At 44.6% G+C, this 19,767-nt stretch overlaps 1 protein-coding gene across 2 annotated transcripts in view; it reads left to right on the top strand.

Annotated features, from left to right (window-relative positions):
• LOC135524744 (prolyl 3-hydroxylase 2-like) overlaps window positions 1–19,767 on the top strand; it is a 101,694-nt gene that overhangs the window by 70,034 nt on the left and 11,893 nt on the right. For both annotated transcript variants that reach the window (XR_010453012.1, XM_064952531.1), the window contains exons 3-9: window positions 150–339; window positions 3,692–3,823; window positions 7,657–7,784; window positions 13,552–13,641; window positions 14,042–14,082; window positions 14,572–14,663; window positions 15,274–15,401. Coding sequence is in view for 1 of the 2 variants with exons in the window: in XM_064952531.1 (XP_064808603.1) it covers window positions 150–339; window positions 3,692–3,823; window positions 7,657–7,784; window positions 13,552–13,641; window positions 14,042–14,082; window positions 14,572–14,663; window positions 15,274–15,401 (801 nt within the window). In the remaining variant the exon portion in view is untranslated. The remainder of the gene's footprint in view (window positions 1–149; window positions 340–3,691; window positions 3,824–7,656; window positions 7,785–13,551; window positions 13,642–14,041; window positions 14,083–14,571; window positions 14,664–15,273; window positions 15,402–19,767) is intronic.

Here is a 19,767-nt window from a genome sequence, read left to right as displayed (position 1 = left end):
CCTCCTCCCAAATCCTCTTCTTCCTACCTCTCTCTCCCTCTATCTCTTTCTCAATCTTCTCTCTCTCTTCTCTCTCTCTCTCTCTCTCTCTCTCTCTCTCTCTCTTCCCACCCTTCACCCCATTCCACTCTCCCCTTTTCTCCCCACAGCGATCCTTCTCAGCGGGGGTGAAGCTGTATGACAATGCAAACTATGAGGAGGCCATCTCCCTGTTCGAGGAGGCCCTCCAGGAGTACTACAGGGCTGATGTGGAGTGTCGGGCCCTCTGCCAGGGGCCCCAGAGGTTCGAGGAGCAGGACCATGTCCTCTACCGCTACAGCCTCTACCAACTGGTCTCAGGTCAGTCACTATCTTGTCCTATGTTTCGTCATTCTCGGTTCTATAACACCTCCTTTGTGGTGACTATGTAGAGTCTTGAAAACCTATGTAGGGTCTAGAACACATCCTATGTAGGGTGTATAACGCCTATGTAGTGTCTATAACACCTATGTAGTATATATGTAGGGTCTATAACACCTAGATGAAGTGTGTAACAGCTATGTAGTGTCTGACACGTGTAGTGTCTATAAAACCTATGTAGTGTCAATAACCCCTGTATGTAGTGTCTATAACACCTATGCAGTATCTATGTAGGGTCTATAACACCTATATGTAGCGTCTATGTTGTGTCTTATATGTTATGCTATGTTATTCATATTGTCTCATGTTTGGTTTTATATACTTTTATTTTTACATATTGTTTTACTGAAATCAGAGTTTATGTGTGCCATTCAGAGGGTGGATGGACAAGACAAAAGATTTAAGTGGGTTTGAATAGGGTATGGTAGTAGGTGTCAGGTGCACCGGCTTGAGTTGGTCAAGATTGGTCCACCAGCCAACTTGACACAACTGTGAGAAGCATTGGAGTCAACATGGGCCAGCATCCCTGTGGAACGCTTTCAACACCTTGCAGAGTCAATGACCTTGACGAATTTAGGCTGGTCTGAGGGCAAAAAGCGTTGTAACTCAACATTAGTACGGTGTTCCTAATGTTTTGTACACTCCGTATACTTACGCACATGCACACAGACAGACACACGCACACCTCCAGTGACATCACTTTGATGTCATCTCAGTGTTTTTTTTTTTGTGTGACCACAGGGAACATATTTAATTTCATAAACCTCAGTTTCCCCTCTAACACTCCACAGCAACTCTTGGAGGACAGTGGAAATTGAAAATAGCGGTTCTTTATTGTTAAAAATAACAGCAATTAGTTCCTCCATCTACCACAGGGGGTAGCATTAGGCTAACTGTAGTACACCTCAGTGGCCAGGCTAACTGTAGTACACTTCAATGGCCAGGCTAACTGTAATACACCTCAGCGTCTCAGTGACCAATCTAACTGTAATACATCTCAGCGTCTTTGTGACCAGGCTAAATGTAATATACCTTAGCTTCTCAGTGACCATGCTCACTGTTGTACACCTCAGTGACCAGGCTAACTGTAATACACCTCGGCGTCTCAGTGACCAGGCTAACTGTAGTACACCTCAGCATCTCAGTGACCAGGCTAGCTGTAGTACACCTCAGCGTCTCAGTGACCAGGCTAGCTGTAGTACACCTCAGCATCTCAGTGACCAGGCTAACTGTAGTACACCTCAGCGTCTCAGTGACCAGGCTAACTGTAATATACCTCAGCGTCTCAGTGACCAGGCTAACTGTAGTACACCTCAGCATCTCAGTGACCAGGCTAACTGTAATATACCTCAGCGTCTCAGTGACCACGCTAACTGTAAATACACCACAGTGTCTCAGTGACCTGGCTAACTGTAATATACCTCAGCGTTTCAGTGACCAGGCTAACTGTAGTACACCTCAGTGACCAGGCTAACTGTGGTACACGTCAGCGTCTCAGTGACCAGGCTAACTGTAGTACACCTCAGTGACCAGGCTAAATGTAAATACACCTCAGCGTCTCAGTCACCAGGCTAACTGTAATATACCTCAGCGTCTCAGTGACCTGGCTAACTGTAGTACACCTCAGCGTCTCCATGACCAGGCTAAATGTAATATACCTTAGCTTCTCAGTGACCATGCTAACTGTAGTACACCTCAGTGACCAGGCTAACTGTAAATACACCTCAGCGTCTCAGTGACCATGCTAACTGTAGTACACCTCAGTGACCAGGCTAACTGTAAATACACCTCAGCGTCTCAGTGACCATGCTAACTGTAATACACCTCAGTGACCAGGCTAACTGTAAATACATCTCAGCGTCTCCATGACCAGGCTAAATGTAATATACCTTAGCTTCTCAGTGACCATGCTAACTGTAATACACCTCAGTGACCAGGCTAACTGTAAATACACCTCAGCGTCTCAGTAACCATGCTAACTGTAGTACACCTCAGTGACCAGGCTAACTGTAAATACACCTCAGCGTCTCAGTGACCATGCTAACTGTAATACACCTCAGTGACCAGGCTAACTGTAAATACACCTCAGCGTCTCAGTGACCAGGCTAACTGTAATACACCTCAGCGTCTCAGTGACCATGCTAACTGTAATACAATTCAGCGTCTCAGTGACCAGGCTAACTGTAGTACACCTCAGCGTCTCCATGACCAGACTAACTGTAGTACACCTCAGTGACCAGGCTAACTGTAGTACACCTCAGCGCCTCAGTGACCAGGCTAACTGTAGTACACCTCAGTGACCAGGCTAACTGTAATACACTTCAGCGTCTCAGTGACCAGGCTAACTGTAGTACACCTCAGTGACCAGGCTAACTGTAGTACACCTCAGCGTCTCAGTGACCAGGCTAACTGTAGTACACCTCAGTGACCAGGCTAACTGTAGTACACCTCAGCGTCTCAGTGACCAGGCTAACTGTAAATACACCACAGCGTCTCAGTGACCAGGCTAACTGTAATATACCTCAGCGTCTCAGTGACCAGGCTAACTGTAGTACACCTCAGTGACCAGGCTAACTGTAGTACACCTCAGCATCTCAGTGACCATGCTAACTGTAATACATCTCAGTGACCAGGCTAACTGTAATACACCTCAGCGTCTCAGTGACCAGTTAGTTCTCATTTACAACTGCGACTTAGCCAAGATAAAGCAAAGCAGTGCGACACTAACAACAGAGTTACACACAGTCTATATACAGTGTGTGCAAATGTAGTAAGATTAGGGAGGTAAGGCAATAAATTGGCCATAGTGGCAAAATAATTACAATTTTGAAATTAAACACTGGAGTGATAGATGTGCAGAAGATGAATGTGCAAGTAGAGATACTGGGGTGCAAAGGAGCAAAAAATAAATAACAATATGGGGATGAGGTAGTTGGGTGGGCTGTTTACAGATGGGCTGTGTACAGGTGCAATGATCGGTAAGCTACTCTGACATCTGATGCTTAAAGTTCGTGAGGGAGATATAAGACTTTGCAATTCATTCCAGTTTTTGGTAGGAGAGAACTGGAAGGAAAGGCGACCAAAGTAGGAGTTGGCTGATTGAGTTGGCTGGTGATAACAATCATAATAACCAGTGGAATGAAAAACACCGTATGAAATACCAACATTAGGGTAGCCAAATATTGTTAGTGGTTCATCGTCATTATTATACAACTCAATGCTTTTTCTGTGCTTTACATGAGTAATGAATTAATTGACCTGTATCCTCTCCACCCTCCTGTGTGTGTTTCAGACCACTTCACCCAGGTGCTGCACTGTGAACACGAGTGTGTTAGAGACCTGTCCACTCGGCCCGGTCGTCTGTCTCCCATGGAGAACTACCTGCCTCTGCACTACGACTACCTGCAGTTTGCCTACTACCAGCGTGAGTAACATTACCTTACTCTGCCTCTACACTATGACTATCTGCAGTTCACCTACTTCCTGAGTGAGTAACATTACCTTACTCTGCCTCTACACTATGACTATCTGCAGTTCACCTACTTCCTGAGTGAGTAACATTACCTTACTCTGCCTCTACACTATGACTATCTGCAGTTCACCTACTACCAGCGTGAGTAACATTACCTTACTCTGCCTCTACACTATGACTATCTGCAGTTCACCTACTTCCTGAGTGAGTAACATTACCTTACTCTGCCTCTACACTATGACTATCTGCAGTTCACCTACTTCCTGAGTGAGTAACATTACCTTACTCTGCCTCTACACTATGACTATCTGCAGTTCACCTACTTCCTGAGTGAGTAACATTACCTTACTCTGCCTCTACACTATGACTATCTGCAGTTCACCTACTTCCTGAGTGAGTAACGTTACCTTACTCTGCCTCTACACTATGACTATCTGCAGTTCACCTACTTCCTGAGTGAGTAACGTTACCTTACTGCACCTTACTGAATCTTACTCTGCCCTACTGCACCTTATTGAATCTTACTCTGCCCTACTGCACCTTATTGAATCTTACTCCTCGCCCTACTGCACATTACTGAATCTTACTCTGCTCTACAGCACCCTACTGAACCTTACTCTACCTTACTGAAGCGTACTCTGCCCTACTGCACCTTACTGAATCTTACTCTGCTCTACAGCACCCTACTGAACCTTACTCTTCCCTACTGCACCTTACTGAACCTTCCTCTACTTTACTGAACCTTACTCTGCCCTACTGAACCTTCCTCTACCTTACTGAACCTTACTCTGCCCTACTGCACCTTACTGAACCTTACTCTGCCCTGCTGCAACTCTAGACTATGGTTGCGTCCGAAATGGCTCCCTATGTAGTGCACTGTATAGGGAATAGGGTGGCATTTGGGATATAGGTTATTGTGATTACCTGAAGTTCACCTACTACCAGCATGAGTATTACCTTACTGCACCCTACTTCACCCTACTTTACCTTGCTTGACCTTGCTTGCAGACATGGTGTGTTGTTCAGACTTCAGGGGTGGCCAGCCCTCATCCTGAAGGGTTGCCGTGTGTACAGGCTTTTGTTGATTGACTAACACACCCATCTTAAATGAGATAAGTATTCACCTGATGACTCACACAGAGAGCTGGGAAATGCTCTGTGGAGAAAGACTAGGAACCGTATTCATAAAGCTTCTCAGAGTTAGAGTGCTGATCTAGGATCAGCTTTGCCTTTTAGATTGGGATGAATGGACAGAACTGTGATGATCTGTGATGTTTTGTGAGTACAGGCCTACACAATCAACACCCAACAGACCAGGACCACACCTCAGTAGGAAACCACACAAACTCATTCAGCAACATCTGGTGTCCGTATCTAAAAATATATGCACGCATGACTGTAAGTCTCTCTGTATAACAACCTCTGCTAAAGGGCGTGTATTATAATAGGCCGGCAGCCTTTGTCTTCATCCTAAATGTCACCCTATTCACTGTATAGTGCACTACTTTTGACCAGAGTCCATAGGGAAATAGGGTGCCTAAATAGGGAATAGGTTGCCATTTGGGACAGTCTGTGTAGTCTGGGCTGATTGGGGATCAGACGTTAGAGGGAGAGAGAGAGACGGGTTGGCAGGACAGTACAGCAGCGGAGAGAAGGAGGGAAAAGACGATGTGATGAATACTTATGAGCTCATCAGATCATGTCTAATGTCCCTGCACCACATGTCTAATAAACCAAGTGGATCATGGGATTCTAGGAAAAACAGAGCTCAATGAATCATTCCCAACAGCGGCACTTACTGTGTCGTCTTCCCTATATAGTGCACTATTCCCTATATAAAGAACAGGGTACCATTTGGGACACATCTGTGTGAATACTCTGTGAATACTGTGTGTGAATACCGTGGGAAGCTCTGCAAGGCTCTACAGTTGATGTTACTTGGAGACTGTGGGAGATGCCGTTAACCGTATAATTAGTTATTTATATACCGGAGACTGTGGGATGTTAACCATATAATTAGTTATTTATATACAGTTGATGTTACTTGAGACTGTGGGAGATGCCGTTAACCGTTATTTATATACAGTTGATGTTACTTGGATGTGGGAGATTATTAACCATATAATTAGTTATTTATATACAGTTGATGTTACTTGGAGACTGTGGGAGATGCTTAACCATATAATTAGTTACCGTTGATGTTACTTGGGAGAGACTGTTACTTGGAGACTGTGGGAGATGCCGTTAACCGTATAATTAGTTATTTAATAGGATCTCTATGCTATTGACAGTGAGGAGTGTCAACGCTGAGTCTATAGCAGGCTGGACTTTCGAGGCAAAGGAGAGATTTTCAGTCCGGTTTAAATGCAAAGGCCTTGTCACCCTTTGAGATCGTATGGGGTCTCTTGGTCTCTTTTACAAGGCCCCCATGTAAAAGTATATGTCTAACTTTTGCATGGGGGAGAGAGGTAAAGAGAGAGAGACAGATTGAGAAAAAAGAGCAAGAAAAATTGTCTTAAATGTTCCAAAAAGTTTTTTATTGTCTATTGTTGCAATGTTTCATGTCATGCCAATAAACATTTTAAATTGTTAAAATGGAAATTGAGAGAAATAGAGAGAGAATGTGCAGTCATCCATCAAGTGTCTAATTGCTTGTTAAAAAGACAAGTCTCCTCACTCAGCAGCCTCTCATTGCTCTGCGGGAAGCTGTTTCCTCAATGATCCGTGCGGTGACATTGTCGTTTTTATGGCCTGAAAGCCCCTCGCTGTTTAAGACCTGGGAACCAGGGCAACCTGAAGAGACGTGCTGACCACAGAAACACTCGCTGCCTTTGCCCCTCCAAGAAGTGGTTTCAGAGCCAAGCTGCTTTACAAGCTAGTAAAGCACACGTGTGTGTGTGTGTGTGTGTGTGTGTGTGTGTGGGGGGGTGTTTACAGTGTGTGTTACTAGCAAGTCACTACTTGCTTTAGGATCTTTAGATACAGCAGATCTACTGCACATCCTCCTCACACCTAGTCAGTCCCACCAGCCATCCTCCCCAGTCCCAGTTCTCTCCTAGCCTGGAGCAGCGGTGTGGGAGTGCGTGTCGGTGTTTCCACTATCTCACCCAGCCTCTGACTGCCTGTCACTGCTCTAGCGTCTTGCTCCAGTTGTGCTCATGGTTCTGGAATGTTCAGCTGCTAGACTTCCAGAAGCTCCAGACACACATCTCATCCATGGCCTAGGGGGCTTTGTTACATGTGGCTTTGTCTGTGCTGACCTGTATGAGTGGGGAAACTCTTCCTCAACAGTGTAGAATAAGTGTAAAGTAGCGAAACTATCAATATACATTAGTGCACTCTATAGGGAACAGAATGCCATTGGGGACATACAGCCTTACAGGGTAGTTCAGGGAGGGAGTCTGAGGTGTGGTGACCGGTCCTCACACCTAATTCTGTTGATCATTTTTCTCTCTCACTCTTTGTTCATCTCGCTCTCTTTTTCTCTCACTCCTTACCCACTTCTTTCAATTTCAGTATTCAATTCCATTTTCAATGTTCAGCTCTATTGGCACAGTAGGAACCAGCCAGTGTCGCCAAAGCAACACAACACAGTAATATTGATATCTACCTGATAATGTGCACTGTCCCTCTCTGTCTCTCCAGTCAATTTCAAAATTCAATACCGTTTTCAATTCAAACGAGCTTTATCGACACAGGAACCTCACAACGTTGCCAAACAATACAATAGAACAAAACACTACTGTCCATTTCATAATGTCTTCTTTCTCTCTCTGTCTCTCCAGTTAACATGGTGGAGGAGGCCTTGGCGTGTGCCCAGTCCTACCTGCTGTTCCACGAGGGGGACGAGTTTATGACAGAGAACGTGGAGTACTATAGAGAGGCTATAGGTCACGACCTCAAACCCCGGGAGGTAAGACCTTGGCTCTGTCCAAAATGGCACCCTATTCCAAATATAGTGCACTACTATTAACCAGGACCCATATGATCTATTCCCTATATAGTGCACTACTATTAACCAGGACCCATATGAGCTATTCCCTATATAGTGCACTACTATTAACCAGGACCCATATGAGCTCTTCCCTATATACTGTAGTGCACTACTATTAACCAGGACCCATATGAGCTATTCCCTATATACTGTAGTGCACTACTATTAACCAGGACCCATATGAGCTATTCCCTTTATACTAGTGCACTACTATTAACCAGGAGCTATTCCATACTGTAGTGCTATATCCAGGACCCATATGAGCTATTCCCTATATACTGTAGTGCACTACTATTAACCAGGACCCATATGAGCTATTCCCTATATACTGTAGTGCACTACTATTAACCAGGACCCATATGAGCTCTTCCCTTTATACTGTAGTGCACTACTATTAACCAGGACCCATATGAGCTCTTCCCTATATAGTGCACTACTATTAACCAGGACCCATATGAGCTATTCCCTATATACTGTAGTGCACTACTATTAACCAGGACCCATATGAGCTATTCCAGGACCCATATATACTGTAGTGCACTACTATTAACCAGGACCCATATGAGCTCTTCCCCAGGACCCATATTATACTGTAGTGCACTACTATTAACCAGGACCCATATGAGCTGTTCCCATATAGCTATTCCCTATATACTGTAGTGCACTACTATTAACCAGGACCCATATGAGCTCTTCCCTATATACTGTAGTGCACTACTATTAACCGGGACCCATATGAGCTATTCCCTTTATACTGTAGTGCACTACTATTAACCAGGACCCATATGAGCTCTTCCCTTTATACTGTAGTGCACTACTATTAACCAGGACCCATATGAGCTATTCCCTATATACTGTAGTGCACTACTATTAACCAGGACCCATATGAGCTATTCCCTATATAGTGTAACTTGCATAATTTGTGTTTACTGGGACTGTAAATGTGGCAGTAATTCAGATCAGACATTGGGGGCAGTATGCATTCTACATGGGACACTGCTGTCTACATAGAGAACATGGTTCCATTTAGGACAGTATGCATTCTACATGGGACACTGCTGTCTACATAGGGAACAAGGGTCCATTTAGGACAGTATGCATTCTACATGGGACACTGCTGTCTACATAGGGAACAAGGGTCCATTTAGGACAGTATGCATTCTACATGGGACACTGCTGTCTACATAGGGAACAAGGGTCCATTTAGGACAGTATGCATTCTACATGGGACACTGCTGTCTACATAGGGAACATGGTTCCATTTAGGACAGTATTCATTCTACATGGGACACTGCTGTCTACATAGGGAACAAGGGTCCATTTAGGACAGTATGCATTCTACATGGGACACTGCTGTCTACATAGGGAACAAGGGTCCATTTAGGACCGTATGCATTCTACATGGGACACTGCTGTCTACATAGGGAACAAGGGTCCATTTAGGACAGTATGCATTCTACATGGGACACTGCTGTCTACATAGGGAACAAGGGTCCATTTAGGACAGTATGCATTCTACATGGGACACTGCTGTCTACATAGGGAACAAGGGTCCATTTAGGACCGTATGCATTCTACATGGGATACTGCTGTCTACATAGGGAACAAGGGTCCATTTAGGACAGTATGCATTCTACATGGAACACTGCTGTCTACATAGGGAACAAGGGTCCATTTAGGACAGTATGCATTCTACATGGGACACTGCTGTCTACATAGGGAACAAGGGTCCATTTAGGACAGTATGCATTCTACATGGGACACTGCTGTCTACATAGGGAACAAGGGTCCATTTAGGACCGTATGCATTCTACATGGGACACTGCTGTCTACATAGGGAACAAGGGTCCATTTAGGACCGTATGCATTCTACATTGTGTGTGTGTGTGTGCGAGCCAGCCAACATACTGTGCAGCTAATGACTGGTCACTACTAGTGTGTTTGTATTCCTCAAATTCCATTTCAATTTAAGGGGCTTTATTGGCATGGAAAACACGTGTTTACATTGCCAGAGCAAGTGAAGTAGATGATAAACAAAAGTAAAATTAACACAGAAAAAAATTATATTAAACATTTACACTCACAAGTTCCAGAACAATAAAGACCTTTCAAATGTCATATTATGTCTATATACAGTTAAAGTACAAAAGGGAAAATAAATCAACATAAATATGGGTTGTATATTGATTTGTTTGCTTATTCTGCTAATACATCCCCATAGTACATTACTTTTTTCTTTTTGTTTCTTTTTCACTGGTTTCCCTTTTCTTGTGGCAACAGGTCACACATCTTGCTGCTGTGATGGCACACTGTGGTATTTCACCAAATAGATATGGGAGTTTACCAAAATTGGGGTTGTTTTCAAATTCTTTGAGTCTGTGTAATCTGAGGGAAATATGTCTCTCTAATATGGTCATACATTGGGCAGGAGGTTAGGAAGTGCAGCTCAGTTTTCACCTCATTTTGTGGGCAGTTTGCACATAGCCTGTCTTCTCTTGAGAGCCATGTCTGCCTACGGCGGCCATTCTCAATAGCAAGGCTATGCTCACTGAGTCTGTACATAGTCAAAGCTTTCCTTAAGTTTGTGTCAGTCACAGTGGTCAGGTATTCTGCCTCTGTGTACTCTCTGTTTAGGGCCAAATAACATTCTAGTTTGCTCGTTTTTTTTTGTTAATTCTTTCCAATGTGTCAAGTAATGATCTTTTTGTTTTCACATGATTCGGTTGGGTCTAATTGTGTTGCTCTCCTGGGGCTCTTTGGGGTGTGTTTGTGTTTGTGAACAGAGCCCCAGGACCAGCTTGCTTAGGGGACTCTTCTCCAGGTTTATTTCTCTGTAGGTGATGGCTTTGTTATGGAAGGTTTGGGACTTGCTTCCTTTTAGGTGGTTGTAGAATTGAACAGCTCTTTTCTGGATTTTGACAATTACTGGGTATCGGCCTAATTCTGCTCTGCATGCATTATTTGGTGTTCTACGTTGTACACAGAGGATAATTTTGCAGAATTCTCAATTTGGTGTTTGTCCCATTTTATGAATTCTTGGTTGGTGAGTGGATCCCAGACCTCACAACCATAACGGGCAACGGGTTCTGTAACTCATTCAAGTATTTTTAGCCAGATCCTAATTTTTATGTCAAATTTTCCTTTTGATGGCATAGAAAGCCCTTCTTGCCTTGTCTCTCAGATCGTTCACAGCTTTGTGGAAGTTACCTGTGGCACTGATGTTTAGGCCAAGGTATGTATAGTTTTTTGTGTGCTCTAGTGCAACGGTGTCTAGATGGAATTTGTATTTGTGGTCCTGGCGACTGGACCTTTTTTGGAACACCATTATTTTGGTCTTACTGAGATTTACTGTCAGGGCCCAGGTCTGACAGAATCTGTGCAGAACATCTAGGTGCTGCTGTAGGCCCTCCTTGGTTGGTGACAGGAGCACCAGATCATCAGCACACAGTAGACATTTGACTTTTGACAGATTCTAGTAGGGTGAGGCCGGGTGCTGCAGACTGTTCTAGTTCTAGCTTAATTTTGTACTCTTTTCGTGCCTTAGTATTTTTTACATACACAGGGTACTATATTTTAATGACCTCTGAACAGTGGGAGGCAGCTTCAAAGCCCTCTGCATTTGGTTGGAGTAGCCGGTTTGAGTCTCCTGCCATTGTTGGGCTAAAGGACTTTGACACCGGTCATTGGACACGTCAGTGCTAGTTGAAGATGTATCTCTTTGTCCTAGCAGCTTGGTAGCCTAACTTAGCATTCAGTCCTTATAAAGTCAAATCTATCGTTGTAATGTATTTTTCTTCTTGGCTTTTGAAAGTAAAAAAATAGCTTCAGACTAAACATTACTCACTCAGTTCCAGGTTGGATGGTGTTTTCAGTTTGTTTGCCAGAGCATTTGCTTTATAGCTCGGGCCTTCCAGGTAATTCTGTAATTCTGTCCAAAATCAGGTTGTAGGTTTGGAGTTTTGATTTGAAGTGAAGGTTATGTTGTGGAGGGTAGCATCCTGTATGTGACCCTGCCAAAAAATACAAGTTTATCTAACTCTAAATTTATCTTTTTTTAAGAACATGCTGAAAAATGCAGGAGCTCATCTGCTCATGACCTCTCTCTGTCTCTCTCTGTCCCTCCAGCGCTCTCTCTCTCTTGCTCTCACCCTTTCTATCTCTCTCTCCCTCTCTCTCTCTCTCTCTCTCTCTCCCTTGCTGTCTCTTTCTCTCTCTCCTGCTCTCTCTCTATCTCTCTCTCCTGCTCTCTCTCTCTCTCTCCTGCTCTCTCTCTCTCTCTCTCTCTCCTGCTCTCTCTCTCTCTTCTCTCTCTCTCTCTCTCTCCTGCTCTCTCTCTCTCTCTCTCTCTCTCTCTCTCTCTCTCTCTCTCTCTCCTGCTCTCTCTCTCTCCTGCTCTCTCTCTCTCTCTGCTCTCGCTCGTTCTCCTGCTCTCTCTCTCTCGCTCTCTCTCTCTCTCTCTCTCTCTCTCCTGCTCTCTCTCTCTCTCTGCTCTCTCTCTCTCCTGCTCTCTCTCTCTCTCCTGCTCTCTCTCTCTCTCTCCTTCTCTCTCTCTCTCTCCTGCTCTCTCTCTCTCTCTCTCTCTCTCTCTCTCTCCTGCTCTTTCTCTCCTGCTCTCTCTCTCTCTCCTGCTCTCTCTCTCGTTCTCCTGCTCTCTCTCTCTCTCCTCTCTCTCTCTCTCTCTCCTGCTCTCTCTCTCTCCTTCTCTCTATCTCTCTCTCCTGCTCTCTCTCTCTTCTGCTCTCTCTCGTTCTCCTGCTCTCTCTCTCTCTCGTTCTCCTGCTCTCTCTCTCTCTCTCTCTCTCCTGCTCTCTCTCTCTCCTTCTAGATAATATATAAAGTGAAATAAACAATAAAAATTAACAGTAGACATCACACATCCAGAAGTCTCTCTCTCTCTCTCTCTCCTGCTCTCTCTCCCTCTCCTGCTTTCTCTCTCTCCTGCTCTCTCTCTCTCTCTCTCTCCTGCTCTCTTTCTCTCGCTCTCTCTATCGCTCTCTCTCTCTCTGGGGACTCAGGGACCTCATTTACTCAGTATAGCACAGTAGAGAGCTGTGGTCTGCCTCCCTGCCAAATAGACCTTTCAGCAACAGGGAGGAGGGGGAAATCATGTCCCAATGCCCACAGAAACAATTTAGGAGCTGTTTGCATTACGGGTGAAAAGAGGATTTTTCTGGAAACCACAAATGCTACTAGCTGCTCGGGTTTCATAACAAAGCGTCAGATCTTCGCCCATTCTTTTTCCCTCTCCTCTTCTCCTACTCCCAGCTACTATAATGTAAGTCCAAGACAAGACTTTTTTTATCGGGTCAGGTCAATGCTTAAGAGGCGTCAGGCTGCGTTCCAGCCACTCCAGTCACAGCAGTCCTCCTTTAAGGCCCTGCCAACTAGTAAAAAGGTCATCTGTGAAATGCTGAGATGGCAATATAGCACAGCCATTGGGTTCATCACTGAGGAGAGGAGAGGATGGTACCCCCCACTGGGTCAGGCCTGTAGGATGCTTGGCAGCTGAAAAGGAAGAGGTATTAGGGTAGGGATGTACATACAGTGCTATAGTACTACAGATGTGTAGTGGTTAGGGACATGGTCTTCCTAAACGTTATGCTTCCAGGGAGATTCAGTAGCTAGGTGATGTGCTAAGTCAAAATGGATTGTACCTGTGGAGATGAACAGCCCAGTGTGTCTCCAGAAGGCTGAGTGGTACCTGCGACGCCATGAGCAGGAGCTGGAGCTACTGATGATCGGCAGTGACAACATGCACGTGGAGCTTACAGAGGGGGTGAGTAGTACGCTGAGGACCAATGTCGACGTAGCCTCTTATTGGAACTCTTTGGGCTGTCTGTAAAACTTGTGAATGGCTTTCCTGACTAATGACAGAGCTTGGGCCGTATGAAGCGTCTCAGAGTAGGAGCGCTGATTTTAGGATCAGTTTTTGCTTTTTAGATTATAAAATGAATAAGATAGCATGGATGGAGGAGGACCAGATCCTAGATCAGCACTCCTACTCTGAGACACTTGATTCATAGTGTGCAGCACAGTAACAGGTGCCTGGTAGTTACACCATTACTCTCTCAGCACACAGCACCACCTGGTGGTCATGATGGATAACCATTGGTGCTGTGTGCTGCATCATTTCCATGTTGTGGACATTTTCTGATCTGTCAATGTTTTACTTGTAGCATTATTGGACCAGCACAGGAGGCCGAGAGGATTCTAACCGGTGAGCTGAAATATCCCCTTGGAAATGTTCAATAGTTATAATATTTTTTTTAAATTGTATAGCTTACAAAGATATGGTTTTACATAGCCCATTAGTAAAATCAGGCTGTATCACATCAGGCTGTGATTGGGCGTCCCATAGGGTGGCGCACAATTGGCCCAGCGTTGTCCGGGTTTGGCCACGGCTGGCCGTCATTGTGAATAAGAATTTGTTCTTAACTGACTTGCCTAGTTAACCTTTATTTAAGTAAGGAATCTATCTGAATACTTCAATATGTGGTACTTTGATCTGCAATACTATGTCTTGTATAAGATTGCACTGACATCTACTGTATACTTCTAGTATGGCGGCCTATATGATGTCACTAGTCTCGTAGTTACTCCCATGTAGAAGACCTTGACGAGAGGCAAAGAACGGTGTATTTCAGCTGTGTTGATGGTCTCCGCCTTATTTAAATGAACTGCCTCTGTTCTTCCATTCCCCCTGCAGGATCCCTTCTGGTACTGATGGATGGATGGAGTACGTGCCCATCTCAGAGAAGAAGAACTTCACCCTGGCCCCGCCACAGGAGCTCAGAGAAGGTACGACCACATACTCTGTTCTCTTCACAACTGCTCAAATGGAATGGAAGTATTCAGTTAGAATTGACAAAGACATAAGACAAAAAGGTAATGCCTCAAAATATTACCATTTGGTCAACTCCAGCCCCCTTTCCAGTGTTGGGGAACATCCTCTTGTTGGCATAGAGAACATTTAGCAGGTTAAAAGATTATTTCCTGCAATTCTACACATTTTGACATGGGGTGCAGAGAACATTTTGCCATTTTTAAGCTCATTTTCTCTGTGTATTCATGTGATATTTGAGTGACTAGAACATTACAACAAAATCTATGGACTTAAAAACCTAGCTAAAAAACTCTGCTGACATGGGCTAGTTGATCTGGACATGTCTGACAAGTTATTAAGAGCTCTCTAAGGTCTGTAATGACTGACATGACAAGAGGAACTGATTATTCACTACCCACTTTCAAAATGGCAACCTTTGTATTGTACTATTGCAAGAGTCAGTTGAAAGCCGGACGGGGTTCTTTTTTTGTGGGGGCCACAGTTTGGGAACCACCGCCATTGAGGGGTTAACACATTTCCTGATCCTCTGTGCTGGTCTGCGTGTGTTCTGCGTGTGTTCTGTAGGAGGACCCCTGGTGTATGACAGTGTGCAGCTGATCCAGAACTCACAGGCCCTGAACGGACCTCAGAGGGTTCTCCTGGATGATGTCATGTCTGTGGAGGAGTGCGCCGAGCTCAAAAACCTGGCCCATGTAAGATAATTGATATTAAACATATATTAACTGCAGTCGATTTCATGTATTTTATCATATTTACACTGGGAACAGTATCGACGTATACACTGTGTGTACACAGTGACTGGGTTCATCAGGAAGTGTATAGAGGATGTTGTTCCTACTGTGTCGCTTACAACTTATCCAAACCAAAAACAGTTGATAGATGGCAGTATTCACACAAAACTGAAATGCGAACCACCACATTTAACAAAAAATCTAATTTTATTGGTCACATACACATGGTTAGCAGATGTTATTGCGAGTGTAGCGAAATGCTTGGCAAGGTGACTGGGAATACGTGTACAAACAGACCAGCTATGCTCTCCATACGGCAATCAAATAGGCAAAATGACAGTACAGGGACAAAGTGGAGAAGCAATTCAATGGCTTAGACACGAAGCACATGGCAGGGACTCCAAACAACTACTGACTATAAGGGGAAAGCCAGCCGTGTCGCGGACACCGTCGCCTCGCAACCGGACAAGTTGAACACCTTCACTCTCTTCAAGGAAAACAACACAGTGCCGCTCGCGAGGACTGTGTGTTCCCGCCACTCGCGAGGACTGTGTGTTCCCGCCACTCGCGAGGACTGTGTGTTCCCGCCACTCGCGAGGACTGTGTGTTCCCGCCACTCGCGAGGACTGTGTGTTCCCGCCACTCGCGAGGACTGAACTAAATGACTATAGCCCCATAGCACTCACTTCTGTCATCATGAAGAGCTTTGAGAGGCTGGTTAAGGATCATATCACCTCCACCTTACCTGACACCCTAGACCCATTACCATTTGCGTACCTCCCCAACAGATCCACAGACGACGCAATCGCCATCGCACTGCACACTGCCCTATCCCACCTGGACAAGAGAAATAACTATGTAAGAAAGCTGTTCATTGACTACGGCAACACCAAGCTCATCACTAAGCTCGGGGCTTTGGGTCTAACCCCTCCCTGTTCAACTGGGTCCTATACTTCCTGACAGACCCCACATGGTGAAGGTAGGCAACAACATCTCCACCACACTGATCCTCAAGACAGGGGTCCTACAGGGATGCGTGGTCAGCTCCTCCTGTAATCCCTGTTCACCCACGACTACGTGTTCACGCACTGCTCCAACTCAATCATCAAGTTTGCTGATGGAAACAGTGGTAGGTCTGATTACAAAAAACAACAAGACAGCATCTAGGGAGGAGCGGAGAGCCCTGGTGTAGTGGTGTCAGGAAAATAACCTCAACGTCAACAAAACAACGAGACATCCTCTAGGGAGGAGGGGAGGGCCCTGGTGTAGTGGTGTCAGGAAAATAACCTCAACGTCAACAAAACAACGAGACATCCTCTAGGGAGGAGGGGAGGGCCCTGGTGTAGTGGTGTCAGGAAAATAACCTCAACGTCAACAAAACAACGAGACATCCTCTAGGGAGGAGGGAGGGCCCTGGTGTAGTGGTGTCAGGAAAATAACCTCAACGTCAACAAAACAACGAGACATCCTCTAGGGAGGAGGGGAGGGCCCTGGTGTAGTGGTGTCAGGAAAATAACCTCAACGTCAACAAAACAACGAGACATCCTCTAGGGAGGAGGGGAGGGCCCTGGTGTAGTGGTGTCAGGAAAATAACCTCAACGTCAACAAAACAACGAGACATCCTCTAGGGAGGAGGGGAGGGCCCTGGTGTAGTGGTGTCAGGAAAATAACCTCAACGTCAACAAAACAACGAGACATCCTCTAGGGAGGAGGGGAGGGCCCTGGTGTAGTGGTGTCAGGAAAATAACCTCAACGTCAACAAAACAACGAGACATCCTCTAGGGAGGAGGGGAGGGCCCTGGTGTAGTGGTGTCAGGAAAATAACCTCAACGTCAACAAAACAAAACAACGAGACTTGTCATGCAGAAACAGGAAAGAGCCTTCCCCAAGCTGTTGCCACAAAGTTTGGAAGCACAGAATCGTCTAAAATGTCATTGTATGCTGTAGTGTTAAGATTTCCCTTCACTGGAACTAAGGGTTCTAGCCCGAACAATGAAAAACAACTCTCGACCATTATTCCTCCTCCACCAAACTTAACAGTTGGCACTACGCATTCGGGCAGGTAGCGTTTTCCTGGCATCCGCCAAACCCATATTCGTCCGTCAGACTGCCAGATGGTGAAGCATGATTCATCACTCCAAAGGACCTGTTTCCACTGCTCCAGAGTCCAATGGCAGCGAGCTTTAAACCACTACAGCCGACGCTTGATCTTGGGCTTGTTTGAGACTGCTCGGCCATGGAAACCCATCACATCTCATGAAACTCCTGACTAACATTTATTGTGCTGACGTTGCTTCCATAGGCAGTTTGGTCCTCGGTAGTGAGGTGTTGCAACCTTGCAATGCGCTTCAGCACTCAGAGGTCTCGTTCTGTGAGCTTGTGTGGCCAACCACTTCCTGGCTGAGCCGTTGTTGCTGCTAGACATTCACAATAGCACTTTACAGTTGACCGGGGCAGCTCTAGCAGGGCAGAAATTTGACGAACTGACTTGTTGGAAAGGTGACATTCTGTGATGGGGCCACGTTGAAAGTCACTGACCTCTTCAGAAAGGCCATTCTACTGCCAAGGTTTGTCTATGGAGATTGCATGGCTGTGTGCTCAATTTTATACAAGCAACGGGTGTGGCTGAAATAGCTGAATCCACTAATTTGAAGGGGTGTCCACATACTTTTGTATAATGTATATATTTATATTCTGGACTGTGTTCAGGAAGTTAAATTCTTGCAATTCTATCCATTTTACCATGGGGTTTTGTATTGTATATTTAAATACTGTATTCTCATCATAGTTCATTCTATTATTTATTCTACTGCACATTGCAATTTAGTTGTCTGTTTATACACACCACATATTTATTTACATACTGGATTCTTGACATAGCTCACTATAATATAATCTACTGTTCTTAGCATATCTGGTGGAAATTCATCCGGTGTACATACTGTGCCCTCTGTATTTATTGTGACAGTGAAGCATTTGTTCTTTTGGCTCTATACCTCAAAAGTTTGGATTTGAAATCAAACAAGGATTATGAAGTTAAAGTGCACAATTTCAATTTCATCCATATCGGTTGAGCCGTTTAGAAATTACAGCACATTTTGTACACAGTCCCCCCATTTTAGGGGAACAAAAGTATTGGGACAAATTCACTTGTGAATGAATATGTGTCTAAACACTTCTACATTAATGTGGATGCTACCATGATTACTGATAATCCTGAATGAATTGTGAATAATGATGGTGAGAAAGTTACAGACACCAAATATATACCCCCAAGACATGCTAACCTCTCACCATTACAATAACAGGGCAGGTTAGCATTTTATATCATACCCCAAAGACACGCTAACCTCTCACCATTACAATAACAGGGCAGGTTAGCAATTTATATCATACCCCCAAGACATGCTAACCTCTCACCATTACAATAACAGGGCAGGTTAGCATTTTATATCATACCCCCAAGACATGCTAACCTCTCACCATTACAATAACAGGGAGGTCATACCCCCCAAGACATGCTAACCTCTCACCATTACAATAACAGGGGAGGTTAGCATCTTATACCATAACCCCAAGACATGCTAACCTCTCACCATTACAATAACAGGGGAGGTTAGCATCTTATACCATACCCCCAAGACATGCTAACCTCTCACCATTACAATAACAGGGGAGGTTAGCATCTTATACCATACCCCCAAGACATGCTAACCTCTCACAATTACAATAACAGGGGAGGTTAGCATCTTATACCATACCCCCAAGACATGCTAACCTCTCACCATTACAATAACAGGGGAGGTTAGCATCTTATACCATACCCCCAAGACATGCTAACCTCTCACCATTACAATAACAGGGCAGGTTAGCAATTTATATCATACCCCAAAGACATGCTAACCTCTCACCATTACAATAACAGGGCAGGTTAGCAATTTATATCATACCCCCAAGACATGCTAACCTCTCACCATTACAATAACTGGGGAGGTTAGCATTTTATATCATACCCCCAAGACATGCTAACCTCTCACCATCACAATAACAGGGGTGGTTAGCATTTTATATCATACCCCCAAGACATGCTAACCTCTCACCATTACAATAACAGGGGAGATTAGCATTTTATATCATACCCCCAAGACATGCTAACCTCTCACCATTACAATAACAAGGGAGATTAGCATTTTATATCATACCCCCATCATATATTGTCTGTAACTCTCCCTTATCATTACTCACAATTCATTCAGGACTATCCATAATCATGGTAGCATCCACATACATGTAGATGTGTTTAGAAACATATTCTATTCACAATAAA

This window comes from Oncorhynchus masou, chromosome 31, assembly GCF_036934945.1.
Source record: "Oncorhynchus masou masou isolate Uvic2021 chromosome 31, UVic_Omas_1.1, whole genome shotgun sequence".
NCBI classification, from domain to species: Eukaryota; Metazoa; Chordata; class Actinopteri; order Salmoniformes; family Salmonidae; genus Oncorhynchus; species Oncorhynchus masou.
Note: the sequence above shows the minus strand (reverse complement) of the source record. Positions and strands in the feature narration are given on the sequence as shown.